This window comes from Perna viridis, chromosome 13 (genome assembly GCF_037379345.1).
Source record: "Perna viridis isolate PV_CMFRI_1.1 ecotype Kerala chromosome 13, ASM3737934v1, whole genome shotgun sequence".
NCBI lineage: Eukaryota > Metazoa > Mollusca > Bivalvia > Mytilida > Mytilidae > Perna > Perna viridis.
Window position 1 is genome coordinate 5946703 of NC_142457.1, and position 22232 is coordinate 5968934.

The 22232-nt window shown below is 34.4% G+C and overlaps 1 protein-coding gene across 1 annotated transcript; it reads right to left on the reverse strand.

Annotated features, from left to right (window-relative positions):
- Nucleotides 1-429: 429 nt before the first annotated feature.
- LOC148599367 (tumor necrosis factor receptor superfamily member 16-like) lies at nucleotides 430-21134 on the reverse strand. The gene is made up of 5 exons (XM_088558609.1): nucleotides 21029-21134; nucleotides 17427-17946; nucleotides 6033-6272; nucleotides 1939-2058; nucleotides 430-745 (listed from the first exon to the last, which is right to left on the reverse strand). Exons 1-5 carry the CDS (start codon nucleotides 21071-21073, stop codon nucleotides 528-530), a joined length of 1143 nt encoding a protein of 380 aa, XP_088414735.1. The 5' UTR covers nucleotides 21074-21134; the 3' UTR covers nucleotides 430-527.
- Nucleotides 21135-22232: the final 1098 nt, after the last annotated feature.

Sequence of the window (22232 nt, forward strand, 5' to 3'; positions counted from 1 at the left end):
TTGTGTCTGCGTTAAAAGTTCAAACAATCACATTCTGTTGACGTCACTTCCTAAAACGTAACTTCCGACAATCAGATTCTACAGATGCAGGACTTATCGGAACACCCATGTTTTTCGTTACACAAAAGAAAAACCTCGGAGGCACAAGGCGGAAGAATCTGACCGGATTTTGACGCTCTTTTCCTAATATTGAGCGAATTACTAGTTGCGATTAAGCACTATTTATCAATTCATGCTAGGGTTGTGATTGTGAAGGAAAGCGAAAATTTGTTATTCTAATAGTAGAATGTGAGTTTCAATTATTGTTATGTAATATTGCCAGTGGCAGTTTTCTAATAAATAAGTTCCGAGTTTGCAGTATAATGCTTGTTTATCGAGTGTACTGTTTTAGGCACAGAAAAAACTAAGAACAGTATTTAAAAAATTCCATAAGAAAAGACATAAAGAAATTTAATAAATATAAATTAACAATATAAACAAAATATAAAGATCTGTACTGTGATTGAAAGAACGTGTAAAATATCTAGCTACACGATATGTTGTACTCGGCTGCCATGTTTAATTTCAGTAATGTCTGTTTGTAATATTATGACAATGTCATATCTATTTATATTTTTCAGGGCTTTGATTAACACGCCAACTGTTGAATGTTTAAATTTCGACCAATGAAGTAAAAGACTGTGTATTTGATTGATTACTTCCGCTGAACTTGATTCAAACTGGTCTATTTTGTTGTCATGGTAACCTAGAAGAAAGAAAAAATGTTTATGACATAAACGCGCGTACATTGTTTTTAATTAGAGTTATCCCTCTTTGCTCATTTATTTAAAATATCAAGAAAACAGCCTAAGAATGATAACCCAGTATTTACCTGAACTGTCATATTAAATGTTATTTTTTTTTCGTATTTTGTTTTAAACTATACATTACATATAGGTAAAACTACATATGTCATCTTCAATGAAAATGTTTCACTACAGCGCAGATCGTGACGGCAAACTCGATAATTATGTAAAGGAGAATAAATTGACGGTAAAGTTACTCTTGAACAACGAATAATGTGCCGTGTACAGGCTTTACCCCCCCCCCCCCCAAAAAAAAAAAAAAAAAAAACAAAACAAAAAAACCCCAAACAAAACAAAATAGTGATGACATTGTACATTCACAAAACATGACTTCAAATATGAGGATATGAGGCCTTTCGATCGGAGGGAGGTAAAAACTGACTTATTCGCACTTTTTCTGGGGAAATATGCAATACTACCACTAAACTTTTAAATAAATGTTTTCTTTTAAAGCTAATGAATAAAACAATGACATCAAGATTTGAATCAGTATTACAACGTTCGTACATTCAGCAAAAAAAAAGAAAGAATTTAAGGAACATTCATACCATGTTTGGTTCCAATTGGTCAAGTATTGTCAGAGGAGAAGAGTTCTGAAAAATATTGTTAATAACGACGACGACGACGGACGCCAAGTGATGACAATAGCTGGGCGAAAAATGAGTTTAAAGATACATAATTCCTTTGCCAATGAGTTTAAGGCTACATACCTAATTCCTATGCCAAAGAGTTTAAGGATACATACCTAATTCCTTTGCCAAGGACTTTACGGATACATACCTAATTCCTTTGCAAATGAGTTTAAGGATGCATACCTAATTCCTTTACCAATGATTTAAGGCTACATACCTAATTCCTTTGCCATTGAGTTTAAGGCTACATACCTAATTCCTATGCCAAAGAGTTCAAGGACACATACCTAATTCCTTTGCCAAAGAGTTTAAGGATACATACCTAATTCCTTTGCCAAGTAGTTTAAGGATACATACCTAAATCCTTTGCCAAGGAGTTTAATGATATATACCTAATTCCTTTACCAAGGAGTTAAGGGATACATACCAAATTCCTTTGCAAGTGAGTTTAAGATACATACCTAATTCCTTTGCCAATTGTTTCCAAGATGTTTTTTCGTTTTCATTTGACATCGATAAGGTCTTTTCTATTTCCTTTTTCTTCTTCGTTGGCAAATCTTTAACTCTACTTAACTGGTTATCTACAAAGCCAAGATTTATCATTAGAGCACACTCTTTACAATTACTCTTTCCACAATATACCAAAATTCTCATTATCATGATGCCAGGGTCCTTTGCCTTAACTTATATCGTAAAGGGACCACATGTGAATGGATTTTTCTTTGCATAGAAGATTCTAACGATTCTTATGAGAAATTAATTTTGTTAAGGGTGATTTTTTGGGGTCCCAAGATCACGAGGACATGTGACTCCCGACCCTGTAAGGTCAACACTCCCTGATATTGACTATCGCTTTAATGAGGAGGAAAAGATTCAAAGATTTAGAAAAAGGCGTTATAGATTTAAACATGATTATTTTTACCAAAATTTTATTTGGACGAAATAAAGAAAATTTCCAACAAAAGGGATTGGGGAAGGAGGACCACCAGGATCCGCTACTGATATAAATAAGTATGTTGTACAAGAAATATTTCTATGGAGTCGTTTAAAATTGTGACCTACAAATTCATGGCGCGAAGATCAACGTCATAATTGTGACTAAAGTTTATAGACTTTAAATCTGATCTGGCTCGACAGATATTTTTCTGGGAAAAAAACCCAAAGAACTCTTTTCAGTGACTTAAAACGTTGCCTAAATTAGGGAAGGTTGCGTAGTTTGAAACCTCTTTTGCTGGCAATTTTTTGTATTAATTTTGTGCAAAAATTTAACAAGGGGAACCAAGATTCTAGCGGCAAATCAAAATAATGTAATCCAGGGACAAAGACCAGATATGGAAAACAGACAAACACAACAAAGAACATAAAATGACTAAATAATACATACAAAGTAACAGAAGTAAATGAGCAACTCGGACTCAACTAATAGCTGGGAGCATGGATCAGGTGCACCGGTAGGGTAAGCGTTATCTGCTTTAAATTTCTAGAAACACCCGCCGAGTTGCTAATAAAAACTCGAGTACCAGTAGACGAAAGAGGAAAGTTTTGAAAAAAACTATATGTATCGGCACGACACGAATTCCCCGCCTGCAAAAAACATACACATCGCGATTGATTTCAAAATTGAAACGTCAAAAGCCCATTTTTACTTGAAATCATGAACAAAAAATGTGAAATTAAGTGATATCGCCAAAATGTGAATTGTTTTATATCAGACCAATTTGTGACTCGTATTGGGGGGCTGCATTATTGTTGCTATAATATAACCGGATAAAACTCACTTTCAATATAACGGGTGCCGCTGGTTGAGCGAAACATGCTTACCCTTCCTGAGCACCTGATATTACTTCAGTTCTTTTGTGGGAGTTCATGTTGTTAGTGTTTTAGTTTCTGTGCTGGTGTCATCCTGGTTTGCCCACTTTTAATTAATGGTTTAAATAAACATAGTGGGTTGCGTTGTTTTAACAATTACAGTTTGTTTCTGAAATGTAGGTATAATTTTTACCTATATTTTACCTGTAAAATCTGATAAAGAATACTATGTTCAACTACTTAATTAATTGGAATATGCATCTCCCTGGATAGAGGCTACAAACACATGTACAAATAGTACACAAAATGCATTATGTGTAAATAATACAAATATGAATGAATAAATAAATAATAGGAAAGTATAATAAAAATATGCATTATATATGCACTATGTTACTATATAGTACTGAGCATCAAGAGAAAAAATAAAAAGTATGGTACCATGTCTAGCTGACAACATTTAAAGCAAGCAGTCGATGTAACCTAAACGTTTCTCAGCATTCAATTTTATTCGGCTACAGCGCGTATGACATGCGTATAACGCAAGGTTAAATCAAAATCATCAACACTCATAAAAATTCTCCTAGCAGGAAGAATTAAATATAACAACTTCGAGTCAAAATAACTTAGTTAAACATACAGATTTATACAATAAGGTCAAATAAAATGTCTCCTTGGATAGTTGTGAAACGGCAATCACAGGACGCATGCATCATTATTTTAGCATTCAAAAACTAAGATCGAAGTTCAGAGCAGGTAATCCATTTTCATATATCAGCAACAGTTGTACACATGTTAAGGAAGAAGTCATACAAAAAAGTAAAACAAAAAAGTGACGTATAATTATATAAAAAGTTACAGAAAAAAGTCGCGGGAAATAAACTCACGTTGTACATGTAGCGGAGTTTTCAGTGAAAATATCAATTGAAACTTTAAAAAAAATTGTACTTCATCATACCTTTTATATCATGTAATATTGAAATTAAATATTTTTATATTATGTTTGCATATTAATGTCTGATAAGTTGAAAGTTTAATTTTCAACTAAAAAAAATGTTTTCTTAATATGATTTTTTTTTCAATTGTCATATAAGCCATTTAGTTTTTTACTTATTATTTGTACTTTTAAATTGGCCACATCTACCAGAACATTTGGACGATATGTAAAAAGATGAAATAAAAACATTTCTTAAGTATAGACTGTCTGGTAGTATTTTGTAAAATATTATATTAAGATATGAACTTCTTTTCCTTTTTTTTCTACATTTTTGCACATTAAAAAAAAGCAACTATTGCTTCAAATATACATAGGAACATACATGTACATGTATGACACACATAGAAACATACATGTACATGTATGACACACATAGAAACATACATGTACACGTATGACACCTATTTTGAAACGGACTATACAAATTCATGGTCAGTGAACCCTTTGTCTTTTTTTTGTTTGTACAACTGATTTATTATTGGGTTAATTAAAAGTGGGCAAACCAGGATTAAACCTCTGTGCTACGTCTTGATTTTCTTGACTTCAGTCTATTTGGTTCGCAGCACTATGTATGTACATGTATATAGATCGTCATTGTTTCCTGTTTTTTTTTGCGTTTAGGCCGTGTATTGGGATTTGGTGTAATTATATTGTCCCTTTGTTCACGCGTCGCTATTTTTTGCCAATATTTATTGGTGTAAAATATAAAGATTTTGGTATTGGCATGCTTCAATCATTGAACAAAGTTGTCTCCATAATTTACGACAGGCAGTTTGGGAAAATTGCTATATTGACAAATAATATCGCAATTAAAATGCAATTGCGTAAAATTATTTCACCACCCCAAGCCTGGCCAAGTTATATAATTATTATCTTGACAAAAGTGTAGACGCGTTGACTTTTCACTTCAAAGCTAAATCGTGGACCATCTGTTGCAATTGCATAAGGTTACAATACTTTGAAGTTGTTTAACATCGGGAATTTAATCGTTTTTTGCGGATTTCCTATTATTTTCTCAAGTGCAATATTTGACCTTCATACTTTTGTCCGAGGTCAAACTCGTGATATCAACGTGTACAATAAATAGCCGATTAACGCCGCTTACGACTCCTCTTTTTTGTCATTTAAAGATGCAAATTTAATTGAAGTCTTTTAATGTTTTATTTAAATTCGATTCGAATGTTTATTTTATTTTTGAATGAGAGTACTTTTCTATTTATACTTTGAACAGAGTTTTCAGATTTGAACGAAGTGTATTTGACAGTGGTCTTTTTTTCTTTTCTTGGAAAAAGGGGGGGGGCTGTAGTGCAGCCCGTAGAATATTTTTTGGTTAACATTTGATAGAAAAATTCCAATCTCAGGCTATTCATATGGTTGGACCAACATGAATCGTAACAAAACCTTCTTTAATTACAGAATCGACTGTATTGGCATGACTTAACATTTTCTGTGCATATTTCAGTGTTTTAGATATGGATCGGAATGGTCGAACTAAAATGCTTGCGTTTTTTTCTGGAAAATGTTAATTTTGTGTATCAAGTAGTCCTTTTCTATTAAAATGTCAATTTGTTAAAGATCTTTCTTTTTTTTTTATCCCTCTCGAGTTTTTGAAATGGTTTCGAAGTAACTGATCTGAGTCTTCTCACAGTAATATATTGACTCGTTTACTAATGTCTAAAAAAAGTAAAACATGTATCAAAAGATTGGGTAAAACGTATGACTTGTATTAAAAAATTGGGTAAAACTTACATTGCTTGCAAAAGTCATTTTCTACGAAAACCCCACTGTCGCCTCCAGAAGCCTTGGAATATTCTACGTCGTCATGGGGACCGTGACCTTTGTGGATCTTCCTATTCTTAAGCCGGGTATACTGTTTGAATATTACATAACCAAGCAACCCTAGAATAACTGCTCCTAAAATGGCGCAGTAGACTGGGATGACGTCAAAATCTTTCTTTTTCTTTTCTCTTGTCGGCCGTGGAGTGACTTCTGAAGAAACAATGTTAAGATGAATTATTGTTACCAGCAACGATCTTTATTCTCATAAACTGAATCTTGAAAGACACATTGAATACAGACAATACAGGCTATATACATACTGATTATTACATGTCAAAATCTGTATCACACTGGGTATCAATCCGAGACTCCTATATCATCCAAGGGTCACCGGCCCGAGGGGTGATATAGGTCGAGGGTTGATACCTCATGTATGCGATATACGGTTGGAGATGTGATAGAGATTATGCGATATAGGTATAGAGGTGTGATATAGTGTTAACATACAACTGCAATGCATATACAAAACGTATATTTTAATCTAAATGTATGATATAACTTTTCACAAGCATGTTCATCCTCCCAAGTCAGGGTTTTGAGACCTTGAAGGAGCGAAGGTGAACTCAAAACCCTGACTATGGGAGGATGAAGCACATTACACATATTACAATATTAAAGTCTACCGTTTATCATTTTAATCAAACATTTTTTTTTTATCTTTCAGTGACATTATTTCTCTAAACATGAAATATTTGGCTGTTTTACAAGCTCCTTGTTCATTAACCGTTTTCTATCTTACATGTCATAATACAAGAGGCTCCTATGAGCCTGAATCGTTCACCTGGTTAATTTTTTGCCTTTCAAGGGCAATAACTCTCACAAGAAGTTGTTCAACAATTATGACTCCATTAAGACTTTGGTAGGGCATATCATGAGGATCATTTCATCAATCGTAAGTTTCATTCTATCTATTACAGTTTTCAAGATATTGACTGAAAACTGCAATAATCGTAATTGTTTGCTTTTCAATGGCAAAAACTCTTATATGGAGTCGTCTGACAACTTCGATCCCTGGAAACTTTTGTAGGCCTTATAAAAGGAATCATTTCAGCAATAGAAAGTTTCATTCTATCTATCATAGTTTTCAAGATATAGGCTGAAAACTAAAAAAAAGTCATTTTTCACCTCTCAAGGGCAATAACCCTTACATGGAGTCGTCTGACAACTTTGATCCCTGGAGACTTTGGTAGACCTTGTAATAAGGATATTTCAGCAATTGAAAGATATTGACCAAGCCTAACGGTTTTGAAGATATATGCAAAAAGCGACTGTACGACCACTAAGTTCTATTTTTAGTAAAGGCGGCAATGTTTTTTAACCGATCAAAAATCCAAACGGTCATTTTGTTAAGGATACCCTAAGAAAAAAAATACCAACTTTCATTGATTCTGTATTTTTAGGAGAAGATTTCTGAAAGTAATAACACCAAAAACTTAAAAAAAAACGTTCAAAAATGTCAATAACTCAACATGGGACAACAAATATTCACCAAAATTTGACCACAAATAGATCTCATCAGGCTGAATACTTTTACCCATGTCAGAACTTGGCTAAACCTAACGGTTTTGGAGATATATGCAAAAATCTGCTGTCTGACCCCTATATTCTATTTTTAATAACGATGGCCATGTTTTTTAACCGATCAAAAATCCAAACGGTCACTTTATTAAGGATACCCTAAAAACAAAAAAATACTAACTTTCATTGAATTCTATACAGTAGTTTTCGAGAAGAAGATTTTTGAAAGTAATAACATCAAAAACAGCAAAAACGTTCAAAAGGGCAATAACTCCAACATGGGTCAACAGATTTTCACCAAAATTTGACCACAGATAGATCTTATCATGATGAATACTTTTATCCACGTGAGAATTTGACCAAGCCTAACAGTTTTGGAGATATATGCAAAAAACTTCTGTACGACCACTAAGTTCTATTTTTAGTAACAGCGTCCAGATTTTATTTACGATCAAAAATCCAAACGGTCATTTTGTGCAGGATACTCCAAGGAACAGTCAGTATAAGTTTCATGCAAATCTATTCAGTAGTTTCAGATCAGGAGATATTTGAAGAAATTATTAACGACGACGACGACGGACGCCAAGTGATGGCAATAGCTCACATGGTCTACGGCTAGATGAGCTAAAAATGGGCTTCAATGATTACTAGTTTAATTTCGCTATGCCAACTCTAACTTTTTCACAAGAAATACAAAAATAAACCCTTTTGTGAAACTGAGAATCTGTATATACCAAAACCTGTCTAAAATAACCGAGTTGCACCATCTGTCATTGTTTACCTTGTGTAAACCAATCAACTGTCTGAAAAAAGATATTAGTGTATACGAATGCGGTCACTTTTTTAATGGATATTAGACTAGTGTATGCAAGTGTTGTCAATTTCGTAACAAATATAATGTGTATACGAATGTTGTCCCTTTCTTAATGGATAGTAGTGTATACGAATGTTGTCACTTTCTTACCGGATCAACAGATATTAGTGTACACGAATGTTGTCACTTACTTAACAGATTTTACTGTAAACGAATGTTGTCACATTCTTAATAGAATTTACTGTACACGAATGTTGTCACTTTCTTACCAGATTAACAGATATTAGTGTATACGAATGTTGTCACCTACTTAATATATAATAGTGTATACGAATGTTGTCACTTTCTTAACAGATATTAGTGTACACGAATGTTGTCACTTTTTAATAGATATTAGTGTATATGAATGTTGTCACTTTCTTAACCGATATTAGATTAGTATATACGAATGGTGTAACTTACTTAATAGATTTTACTGTCCACAAATGTTGTCACTTTCTTAACAGATAATATTGTACACGAATGTTGTTACTTTCATAACAGATATTAGACTAGTATATACAATTGTTGTCACTTTCTTGATAGATATTTATTAGTGTACACGAATGTTGTCATTTTCTTAAAAGATAATAGTGTATACGAATGTTGTGACTTTTTTAACAAGTATTAGTATACACGAATGTTGCCACTTTCTTAATGCCAAAACATTCACAATTTCTTAAGAAAAAAAAACAGTAAGTTATTGGTACTGATCTGGAAAACATATATATATATATATATATATATATATATATATATATATATATATATATATATATATATATATATATATATATAGATATATATATATATATATATATTTGAAATAGAATGAGGCGAATTGAAAACGATAATGTCAAAACTCGACGTTTTCCCTAAATATCTTTGTTAATTTCCCGTTATTCTACTTTTTTAAACAATTTTGGCCCAAAAAAAATCTGTAAAAATCGGATTTTGAAGTATATCACTAAGATCTATAAACTGTGTATATAATCAGACAAATCGGGTTGTTTGCCGTCTTGTATTCTCCAACCTTAAATACCCTTTTGTTGCAATCATTAAGGATAGTATGCCCACAGTGTTTCGTATTGGGTCCTCAGTGCACCAAGGAGACCGTTTGCGTATGTTCAATATCTGTATCTTCTTAAATGCCCTCTTTCTCGAAAGAAAACCCACAAAATGCTTTACCAAAATCTTTTCTAAATCATTGGAATACATTCAAATTTTCGAACCTATTGTCAACAAAAATGCTATCGTTACTTTTGAAACTTTGTTGAACTTGATGAATAAATTAATTTCCAAGTAACTCTTGGAAGCATCCATCCCATCTGTCTTAATCCTTGTCGAATCTGAGAACCTTATTTCATTTCGTTTTTTCATTCGTGTGTGCATATATTTTTATTATTTTTATTGACTTGAAATGTGTTTGTTTTTCACTCTCTGCGTCAATTGCCTAATGTGAAATAGATACAGACATTTTATAATAGTATGTTGTTTTCTCTAAAGGGTTTATTAACGTCCTTGACTACTATTACGAGTCTCACACCAGTGGCAGATCCAGAGTTTCAGGTAAGATGGGGGCCAAAAAGAATTTCGTGACAGGATCACCGATGCAGATCACGAAATGACTGTTTTTCATGATTTAACACACACAATTTTTCAATATTTTTTTTTTTTTTTGGGGGGGGGGGGAGGTGGGGGTGGGGGGCGATCCACCAGTGCGCACTGAATCATCATTAATTTCGTTTACTTTTGTATTCAAAAGGAAGTGGAAATAGACATGTTGGTCAGTATAAATGTTTATTTTGTTATGGCGCTAAGAGAGGAGTTGGCCATCACCGACCGTTGTAATCATTTGATAAGGGAGAGTATGGTTATGTTAACCCTTATCTCGGCGCTTATACAACTGTATCACTTTCGCGACAAGAGCGCACACAATGGGCGCCTGTCTTGCGTGAGTCGTAATTAAATCCGAGGGCCCACCGTCGTCCTACATAGTGAGCATCCGCCTCCTTGTCACGCTAAAACGATCAGTTTTCAGAATCCTGTTATTTCTTGATAGCTTTAACACTGAAACTTATATAATAGCAATAAAATGCACCATAAACCGTTAAATTTCACACATATTTATTGTTTTGCAAATGTATTATTCAAAATCTATATATTAGACATGTATATCGTATAACAGTTGTGACTGAATTTTAACTTCAAAGGCTTGTTTTTGAACTTTTTAATTTACCTGCAGACGGATGGATTGTAAACTTCACACTTCGATAAAATATAAATTAACATGCATCCCTAGCCATATAATTATTCTGAGATCAAAGGATTCATGGTTTTATTAATCACATTCTTTTAATTATACAACCAGTGCCAATAAATGTTGCAACCTCGATAAAAAATAACATTACCGATTCTATTAAATGGTAATTTACAGAGACATCAAAGAGACAAAAATCAACATACAGGTTTTAGTAGATTATTTTGCTAAACTGATACGCGTTTTATTTTTATTTACGTTTTTTGCTTTCTATGTAACGCAATTAAATATTTTCCAAATTTCCAATATTTATGTTGAAAACACAAATAGATATGTTTGTCGGAGTAATTAAGAGACAATTTATGACTTGTAACAAGGTTGTTGCTATGGCAGTTGAGTAAACCATATGCATGATCGCAGGGAGATGACAGGGTGTGAGAAGTTCAAAGTAGCGGATGGCTCACAACACCGTGATAATATCAAGTATACCCTAGTATGATAGATCCACCAACGCCGTGACAATGACTTGTGTATCTTATCGTGATGGATAGTGTATATAGTCAGTCCTGTATTAAGTGACCTTGCAAAGGAGAGTAAGGTCATGGTTACCTCATAATGTATGATTAAGGAAGGTGGGACTACCGTTGTCGGGTCCACCTTGTTGTGATGGTGTACTGGCAAAGCAGGTGGACCTGCCTTGTGGTGAAAGTGTATGGTTTAGGCAGGTAGGCATATCTTGTCGTGATAGTGTATGCAGTTTAGGCAGGTAGGCCTACCTTTTCGTGAGAGAGTATGATTTAGTAAGGGAGGAAGGTAGATCTACCTTGTCGAGATAGTGTATAGTTTATGAAGGGTGGACTTCACGTGATAGTGTGTGGTTTAAGAAGTAGGGCCTGCCTTGTTGTGATAGTGTTTGATTTCGGAAAGTGGGCCTACCTTGTCGTTATAGTGTATTGGTAATCAAGTGGACCTACCTTGTGGTGAAAATGTATTGGTAATCAGTTTGGTCTACCTTGTCATTATAGTGTATTGGTAATCAGTTGGGCCTACCTTTTGGTAATAGTGTATGGTTTATGAAGTAGGACCCGCCTTGTTGTGATAGTGTTTTATTTCGGAAGGTGGGCCTACCTTGTCTTTATAGTGTATTGGTAATCAAGTGGGCCCACCTTGTCGTTATAGTGTATTGGTAATCAGTTTGGCCTACCTTGTCGTTCTAATGTATGGTTTAGGAAGGGAGGAAGGTAGGCCTACCTTGTCGTGATAGTGTATGGTTTATGAAGGAAAGACTGGTGGTGATAGTGTGTGGTTTAGGAAGTAGGGCCTGCCTTGTCGTAAAAGTGGTAGATTTCGATAGGTGGGCCTACTTCGTCGTTATAGCGTATTGGTAATCAGGTTGGCCTACCTTGTCGTTATAGTGTATGGTTTAGGAAGTAGGGCCTGCCAGCACTTTGACAGTGTCTAGTTCGCGTGTTCGGTGATATTCCTATATGATTATAATTTAGTTCTACGAACTATTTCTTCAATAACCTATAAATATGTTCTAGTTTCTACAAAACAGCTGGTGAAACTGTTATTTTATCCTTTTATAGACTGTGTTAATCCAGTAAAACGCCGACACCGTGGAGCCTTTTCCTTTATAAGGTAATGTTAACTCTACAGGAAGCTTATTGGCAGAAAAATATTTCTTATTCAAAATTAGACATACCATTTCTGGTATTGGCAATTTTCTACAAGGGTAATACATTTATGACAATTTTTTTATGTAAAGCCAATTCGATATGAAAGTTACATCCATATTAGAAACACGCCTTTTATAGAAATTTCTAAATAGTTTTGAGCACACTATGAAACACATATCTTAGCGTGAAAACGGAGGTGAAGAATCTATTACATTCTTTTATCTTGGTTTAAAAATTAAACTTTTAAAGTGGTGCAATAAAAGGCATGAGAATTCAATGTGTCCCGTCAGCTGTAAATAGTAATGTGTAACCCTAATACGATTTCAATTGAATTTTAGTAATTACGGCGAAAGTTTTCTCTTCTACAATGCACATGCCACTTTTAGTGAAAAAAATTAAAATATCATAAATAAATAACAGCAACTACCATTTGAAGGCTATAGAAAGGTTCAGATAATTCAAGATAAACGGTGTTACAAGCTAGAATTGAAACACACTACATTCCGTAAACTTTTTTTACATTCAAACCACATACAACCGTCTACGTTGTGTACGTAGACCATCTCTATACGATATCTTCACGTTTTGTCCAAACTTGTAAATTTTGATGCCATCGAATAATCAAAAAAAAAAAAAAAAACACTTTACTAATGACAGGACGTTTAAATAATTATGTACATTAATATACAGCATTCACTTTCAAAACAACGCAATGAGCTCCTTCCTCGTTCATAGAAATTAATTCCATGCGTCTGACTTGTTTACAGTTTTGACGACGCGTATGAAAAGACGTACAGTGGCTCGAATTAACAGATGCAAAGTTGAAAAGAGAGCGTGACTTGATTTAAAGACAAGATATTGTTGATCAACTTTAAAACGCTCCCCCTTTTTTGGCGCTAACTTCATTCCAACTCAAAATGAACTCCACACGAGATTTCGTTTACATATGTTTAAGACTTAGAATGCTTTTGATGTATAAAGGGATTGCGATTCTTTCAGTAGTCGTGTTAAAGCTATGATCAAGTTAAGATAAATAGAGACTCAAAGATACAAAATTCCTCAGCACATCCTGGCATCATAGAGCATCAAATTATTTTATGATTATTAATAAACAAGCAACAGATGGTTACCTCAAGATAATTTTTGAAGAAAATACCCTTTTCCAAGCTATATACTTGGAGTGATTGAACATCTACATAGCAGTTGTCGCATTTAAGTACATGCACTATTCAAGCTAAGAATCATGCAAAATATGAGTTCATGGTTTGGAAAGCCTACATATTTTAATTTTTGATATTTTGTTTAAAACATTAAAGTAAACTGAAATTAATATGTGGTTTTTCATATAACCTCTATTCATATGAGGTATAAACTAAATAGAATGTACTGTGAAATTCAAAATAAAGGAAGATAACTCCGTAAATGACACTGAAACACAGTAGAAACCCTTGAATTTTCAATGTGAATTATCTCCTAAGAGCAGTCAGATTTGATAAATGATTAAACATTTCATCATATAGACATTTAAAGCAACTTAATAACAAAAATAAAAATGTGTAATTGTTTTGGGATGTATCACACATTACAGAATTTGCATGATTCTTAGCTGGAGTACTACTTGAGAGCATACGACTACACGCTGCGTAAAATAAGTGTAGGGAAATAAATCGGTTAGAGAAATTAACGAAAAGGGTTTTGCAAGTCGTTTGAATCCGATTTAAAAGATTTATCAGGTGATCTGAAGAACATATCGAAAGGAAAAGGGGATGAGGGGTAAACAGGTGGTCCACAAGTCACCATTTTCATAAAAAAATCAATAGTACCACTTTTCTAATGACAAATTAATCTGCCTTTCTGGGAGTATAACCATCTATGTGTCTTTTTTATCGAACTGCGTCACCCTAAGGCATGCTAGGCAGGTTTAAGTTTCATCTAGAGTTCGGTATAGGCAGGGGCTTCAGGGCCTGGAGGTTGGTATAGACAGGAACTTCAGGGCCCGGAGTTCGGTATAGGCAGGAGCTTCAGGGCCCGGAGTTCGGTATAGGCAGGGACTTCAAAGCCCGGAGTTCGGTATAGGCAGGGGCTTCAGAGCCCGGGGTTTGGTATAGACAGGAGATTCAGGGCCTGGAGTTCGGTATAGGCAGTGGCTTTGGAGCCTGGAGTTCGGTATAGGCAGGGGCTATCAGTTTAGATACAAATGTAATTTCATGTTCATTTTAGGTTTAGTTTAGACCGATTTGTTCGGATTTTAGTTTTTACAGTTTCCTATTCGTCATGGAGTTTAGTCAAGACAAATTCTCGGTTTATCCGCAGTTTTACTTATAGACGAATTTCCTACCTATTCGTAATATCCTGTGCAGAAGGTGCATAACCCCGGGCAGGTCCGGGTGCAAGAATAGGCCTGTAGCAGCGCTAAACTTGTCGTAAAAGGCGACTAAATAGTGCGCAGAAACCTAGCCGGGGGCTAGGTGCTCTGCCCACAGAGCAACTGGGTTGTGTGCCCCAGGTGGTGGAACGGGGTACCCCTGGAGTGTTACATGCTGGGGTTATCAGGCTATAATACGGAAAACCTGACTGCAAACCATAGTGGTGTACCGTGTTTGGAAAGATGCCACGTTCCTCGCACGTTAAAGAACCCTGCTGTGGTATTCGATACAAGTATGAACCTTTCCGCTTCGCCACAGGAGGCTGAATTGTCCGACCCTACCCATCCCTTCCTTTTTCTTGTGGCAATCACAATTTGTCTACCCTACTATCCTTGTGTCCCATCCTTTTTTTCATTTCATCATCATCATCATCATTTCATGTTCATTTTATCATCCATTTTATGTTCATCGCCTGAATATAGCTGAAATACTGCTACTCTGGCGTTAAACCCCAACTATCAACCAATCAATCAATCAGAAGGTACATACATTTTTCCAAAGCAATCTGTGCGTTATTGCGGAGTGATACACCGTTATTCGGGAGCGGATATAGGTATGCGGAGGAGCTCGTCTTATTTGAAGATGAGTTTGGAGAGCTTCCGTTTAATTCGAGGTCAAGTTAGACTGGTTTTACTTTATGACCGAACATCAATTATATAATTCGTTCAAATGCATATGTACTTTATGAGATGCACTTGACTGTAAATTATACTTCAAGCGAGGAAAAAAAGATCACTCGTTATTTTTAACGATTTTAAGAAAAAGTCAAAACCATTTGACTAATTATGTAAAACGAGCATTATTGAAATGGAACACCAATTATGTTCCATCGAATCTTTTCTTCCACGAATAATTTCTATCGACATGCATGAAGCATCATAGTAATTCCATTCCCTTTGGTTCATATCTATGAATAATTTCAAACAATTATTTATCATCAGGTTTTTCATTTCTCTTTGAAATATTCCCTTTAATTTTTCTCTATAAAGGATATAGAGCCTGGTTTTATGTTAGTAATTATTTAAGGCAAATCGAAAGAGGAAAAATGAACATTTGATGTTATTGGAAAATTTGTTGCAATTAGAGTTTATGTTATTTTTTTTGTCACTTTAAATATTCCTTTTTATGATGTGTCGATCTATTGCACCTGGCTGACAGAACTATAAACAACATTAAAGAAGGTTGAAATATAATGCCTTGATTTGATTCTAATTAAAAAAAGAGAATTTCAAAGAAGTTGGTGATCAATTATTTAAAGTATATGCCGAGGACCAATATTCCTGCACACGTTTAATGAGTATTTACGTACACAAGTCTTAATCAATTCTGTTTGAAAACCGAAATCGTGTTTCTCTATTAATTATTAAGCTGAGACATGTTGGGTGCTGAAAAAAAGTGTTGTCACTGTCTAATGACTTTAATTAAATACCAATCCATGTAAAATTTTAGACACTTTTCCGTCCATGCGACACCCGTAAGAGTAGTCAAGGACACTTAAACCCCCATTATCATGATAGGGCTGATTCATGGTGTAGAAAAACCCACCGAACATACGATGCTTTTAGGGTCTACATATACTATATTTTGACATAACGATATTCCTGTTTGTAAACAGATCTGCATTTTTTTTTATAGAAAAGTACACATTCATCTCCCACTAAAAATCAACCAAATCAAGAACGATAATTCGTGCAAAGTATCCATTTCCTACATATTTTAACATCAAATGCGAAACAAACCAATGACAAACTAAGGCCGGGTTATGTGGTCTGTAACTATTTAAAAGTAAAAGTGAATTTGGTGGGTTTTGACATGCATAAACCACCTTCTGTCTAATTATTATAAATAACTAACTTTGAGACACACGGGTATTAAAACAAAACGCAGCATTCTAAAGCGTGCTAAAGGTTAAAGGTTATTTCGTTGCCAAATCAATTTAAAGCTAAATACAGAGCCAAAATTTGGTTGTAAACTTAGTTTTATGTTTGTTTGTTAGGGTTTAACGTCCGAGCAGCAATATTTCAGCTATATTCAGACAATGAACATGAAATGAAAAAAAAAAGGATGGGTCACAAGGATAATAGGGTCGACAAATTTTGATTGCCACTGGAAAAAGGGGGGATGGGTAACGTCGGGCAATTTAGCCTCCTGTGGCGGAGCACAAAGGTTCCTACTTGTATCGAATACCACAACAGGGTTCTTTAACGTGCGAGGAACGTGGCATCTTTCCCAACACGGTGCACCACTATGGTTTGCGGTCAGGTTTTCCGTATTACAGCCTGACAACCCTAGCATGTAATACGCCAGGGGTACCCCATTCCACCACCTGGGGCACACATCCCAGTTGCTCTGTGGGCAGAGCGCCTAGCCCCAGGCTAGGTTTCTGAGCACTATTTAGTCGCCTTATACGACAAGCTTAGCGCTGCTGCAGGCCTATTCTTTTAACACCCGGACCTGCACGGGGCGTTTTAACTCGCTCTCTTATTTCTATTTTTTAAATTAAGAAATACATGCCTCCTCTCTCCAAAAAGAGACATGTTATTTCTTTCCCTTCCATTTTAATTTTACCTTCAGGTCGTCCATAACATATTGTGTCCTCTGTAAGTGTACATGGTTTGAATTCTGCTTGACCCTCAGAACACTTGGTACACGGATAACAGGGTTGAATGGCACTTTTCACGTCCGAGTATGTTCCGTTGGGACATTTGTAGCATACAGAATTCTGAAATCTATCACATTTTGTAAAAGCTCCGAATCCTATAGGACAAAAGTTACACAATAAACACTGCTTTTCTATGTTGCTGAAGAAAAAATCCATATTACATTCGCATACCGTATCCTCCGTTAAAGTGCATTTGACCTTTACATGTGAATCCTTTTTACACTCGGAGCAGTTCCTACATTTATCGGTATGCCATTCGTAGTGCGAATATGTTTTCCCAAGAACACATGACGTACACTGTGTATCATTGCCATGAGAACAGTCGTATGCCATTCCATGTCCGGGCGGACACTTGCTACAGCATCGCTTTCCATTAAAATCGTAGGCTTTTTTTCGACAGTCCAATGTTTCTACTATAGTAACACACTGTAAAATATAAACAAGACAAATGCGTAAAACAATGCGGAAACATTTTCGAACACTAACCATTTCAGTTGGAAGAGTTCGTTTGATATGATAAATCTTGTTCTTTTTGGTTTTGTTGCTCATCAACTAACCCAATTATTAAAGTATTTACTTAAAAACAGACTTTTCAAAAACGCTACAAAGAAATGCTAAGATTGCAGAATACAGAGTTTACTGTTAATGATGACCCTCCCATCTAGAAACAAGATGTCCCAATAATGGTAAGGAGGGGGTACATGGAGTCGCACAGTTGAATGCTGAAATTATTATGTACATTATAGAAGGGCTTTCAAAAGTGACAGAGCATTGAAAAAAAATGCATGCATTATAAAAGGAATGTATACGTTTATATACAGATTTGTTCTTCCATTATCCTGTTTATAAACTAAAACATCGTGTTTGTTAAAGGAATTATTCTGAGATCTAGGTTTGTATTGCTACAAATAAAGAAGTTTATAATGACTTTAAAGTCGTTGGTGTGGAAACCTTAGATTTATTACACCTAGATGAACTTTAATGCTTTCTTTCTCCGGACATTAAAAAATCGACAAAATATCAAAATTTACACGCTTTTAATTTCTACTTAAGTTCAAATACATCAGGTAGAAGTTATTGGTTTTAGCGATGTGAACTTCAGCTTCTTACAATCGTTTTCACCTCTGGGGGCGATCTTATCACAGAGTGACTTTAGCACCTGTCCAGAGAAAAAGTATTAAAAATTCAATAAAATCCACAAAAATTAGCAATTGACCAGAGATATACCGATTTAGGTGCTTTCTTTTTTGTCCTAAAGCTGAAACGGATATGATTTTTATTTTGGTCTATCTTAAAATTAAAAGGCTACATCAAACGCTCCGAATGTTTATGTCTCTGCCGCCTCGGGCAAAATGTGACGCTTTTGACGAACACAACACAGGAACAGAAAATTCAGCAGAACAATGATAAGAATATAAAAAAATACAAGTCAAATAGCTATTTTAATATAACAAACTTGTAAAACATAAGCCTCCGGAATTTTCGCACTTTCTCAAAAGTCAACGATATCCAATTATAGAGGAAATGGGCCAATTTAATGAAATCCAATTAATAAAAATTGATAGCCTTAATTAATTTAATAAGTCAGAGATAATGCATTTTAGCCCGAAGGTGAACATATGTTCAACAGCATATACAGAGTGGCAAAATTAACAACTAAAAGAAAAAAAACTTGTTGCCATTAAAAAATTGTGGAAAATATATAACCGATTGAATAGAGATATGAATGAAGAAACGCAATCAACAAAAATGAATAATTCTAGATTTATACTGAAAGTGTATTTGGTCATTCTCACATCAGTTACAAATCTTGACGTTATTGTAAGAAATGTAGAGTCATATCATTAGAACAAAACATTAATGAAAAAGATGAGTACTGGTCATTAGCAAGGAATGAGCAAATTTTGGTCTATACAGCATTTTAATGTCACTCATCATGAATTCCCAGCTGATTTTCGTCCTCTTATAATGCACTAAGCATCAAATAAAATCCCCACTGTTGCAACCTTTGATGAAAGCACATCATTATTAGCTTTTAACAAAGCATATGATGATTTTCTCCCGCCAAAATGTCAACACCGCAATTTCCCCCATCATATAGAATATGATTGTTCGTGGTGCTCCTTTGATGGAGTCATCATTTCTGGTTTTACGAGCAGACTACATGCAACCGACCGTCTACATTAGCGTAATCAAACATGGACTCGATATTGATTAAGAGGAAATGTTTCGTTTGGCTGCAGAGCATCATAAAAATGTATTTGTATTTTTCCTTTGATCTACGCTATTACATTTCATTTTAGTTAAGCTATGCTTCAACAGCTCTACGAGTTGGTAATTATGGCTGCTTTTCTCGTTAGAAGTACAAAGATGCACGCAAATGCAATTTTCTTTTAATGTTTGTCAGCATTGAAAGGAACTGGGTTTCTCATCGGGTGAGAATAAAATGGAGAATTCTATTTCCACATGCAGTGACAGTGAGCTATTAAATAATCGTAGATAGTGTCTTAATGCGAAAGTCAATGATTTGTAGATGCTGAACTCTTTTGCAGACTTTCTCTTTAGTATAGTTTCTGTTGTACACCTTAAATAAATCACAATGTACAACGGCCATTTATTGAATTTGATAACCTTATTCCTTTCGTACATTGAGTATTTTAGTGCATACGTTTGGTGTTATTTTCAAGTAAAAGAATCGGCATCATTTATTTGAAGTTTTGTATGACTATGCATCGACGATGATATAGAACAAAATAAAATCCTATTTCTAAAACCAATTTCTTTTTTACAAATTTAAATAATACTCCGTTGCTGCTGTATTCGGAACTGACATACCCATTCTGTTTTGTTTAGACCTAAACAAGCGACTCTGTTGATAGGCCTTCTATTGACGATATTTCTACACAAAGTCATTTTTTTTCTGAAAATGTGAAATTACCATAATGTACATATATGTATTTGCCTATAATTTCTGAAGTGTTATGATAAATTGATCTACAACTGACTATGTACCCATGGCCTTTTCAGAAGTGTATGTAAACACAATTTATTTTTTGAGTTTTTGTTAAAAGTATTAATATGTGTACTCTGTACTTTCATTTCAATGTCCACAAATTAAAATTTCTTTGGATATGAAACCCGGATAATAATTCTTGAAGCATGTAAATAATAGAAAATAATAATGATAAAAAGGGAACTAAAATGCAACATACATAACATACCGAGCGAGTCCCAAGCTTTTGGAAAGGGGTTACAGGCTATCATTGGTAATTTTTTGTCAATGTTAACACAAATTTAACAAATTTTCCAACAAAGAGGGGATCCAACACCTGGATCTTCCGAATCTGCAACAGCACACTACATCAATTTCTCTTGATTCAAAATGTATAATAAACTCTTTTCATGTTTGATTAATAAAACAGACCTGTGTTTCTATCACGATAACATTTATTTTTTATATGAAATATTTAAAATTTTCATCGATAAAATATATAATGATCAAACTTACCACAATTAAACAGTACAATCCAAAGAAATACTTTATATTTTCCATCGTTAAGTAAAGCTCCTGTTTACTTTAATGTAATTTTGACCGAATAAATCATAGATCAATTGACCCCAGGTGAACTTTTATCATCTGTTGATTGGTTGAAATTGTAGCTCTCGTATTTTATCGGAATGTACGGAATCTTACGAGCACCACTTCTTCTAAAAATAACTCAAAGTTAATGAGCCGAGCATCCAGTATCGGTAAAAATCAATTGTCCCATATTGAAGAGATATGAAGTGTTTTTACAACGTTTTATGTGAAGATACTGAGTGCATACACAGATTTTACCACATCAAACATATATTTTGAGATCTAAAGAATGTGTGTCTAGTTCGATTTTACCCGATGATTTGAGAGTATTTTACATTTGATGGGATTGGTACTGTTATATCCAAGAATAACTTTGTTGATGAACTTTCCATTCATGTTACGTATTCAAAACAATATGAGTTACACATTACATTGTCAAGCGAGAGAAATGAACGTGGACAGGTCGATGATATAAGTCAAGTACTACAGCTTGATCGTGAATGGAGGACGTTAAGGATCGTGAACCACTTTTAAGGAGCTATTCAATTCTTTTTTGTTACCTTTTCAACAATTGCTGCAAAACTGCAACTTTTACATACAAAGCAAAGGTGTCTGTCAAATTGATCGCCATTAACAACGAATATGAAGTAATGTTTCATTAATTTTGATAAATGGTTGGTCACAAAATGCATTAGGCAACACAATAATTCGCTCTATCATGTAAGTGAACACATTTTATTCAGATTTCTATGGATCAAAAATTCTTCAATTTTGAGGCGATTGAAGGTTAATTAACAATCTTCTTATTGAGAATATTTAAATATAATACGTTTTGTTTTTATTTTGATAAACCAATATATAAACTCATATAATAATGAGCGAATTATACCTACAATGATCGTGAAGGAGGCGGTTAAGAATTTTTTAATCGTGAACCATTTACCTGTTTTATTTTGCAAGTATGAAGGATACATTAGCTTTTATTTAATTTGGTTTAAACATATATCATTGTCAACACTACAGCGGCAAGTGGATCAAGTACAAGTAATAAGACTCAAAACTCCTTCATGACTACATAACATCAATTTCACTACAGTATATTATATATGACTATGTTCATTTAACAGTTCTT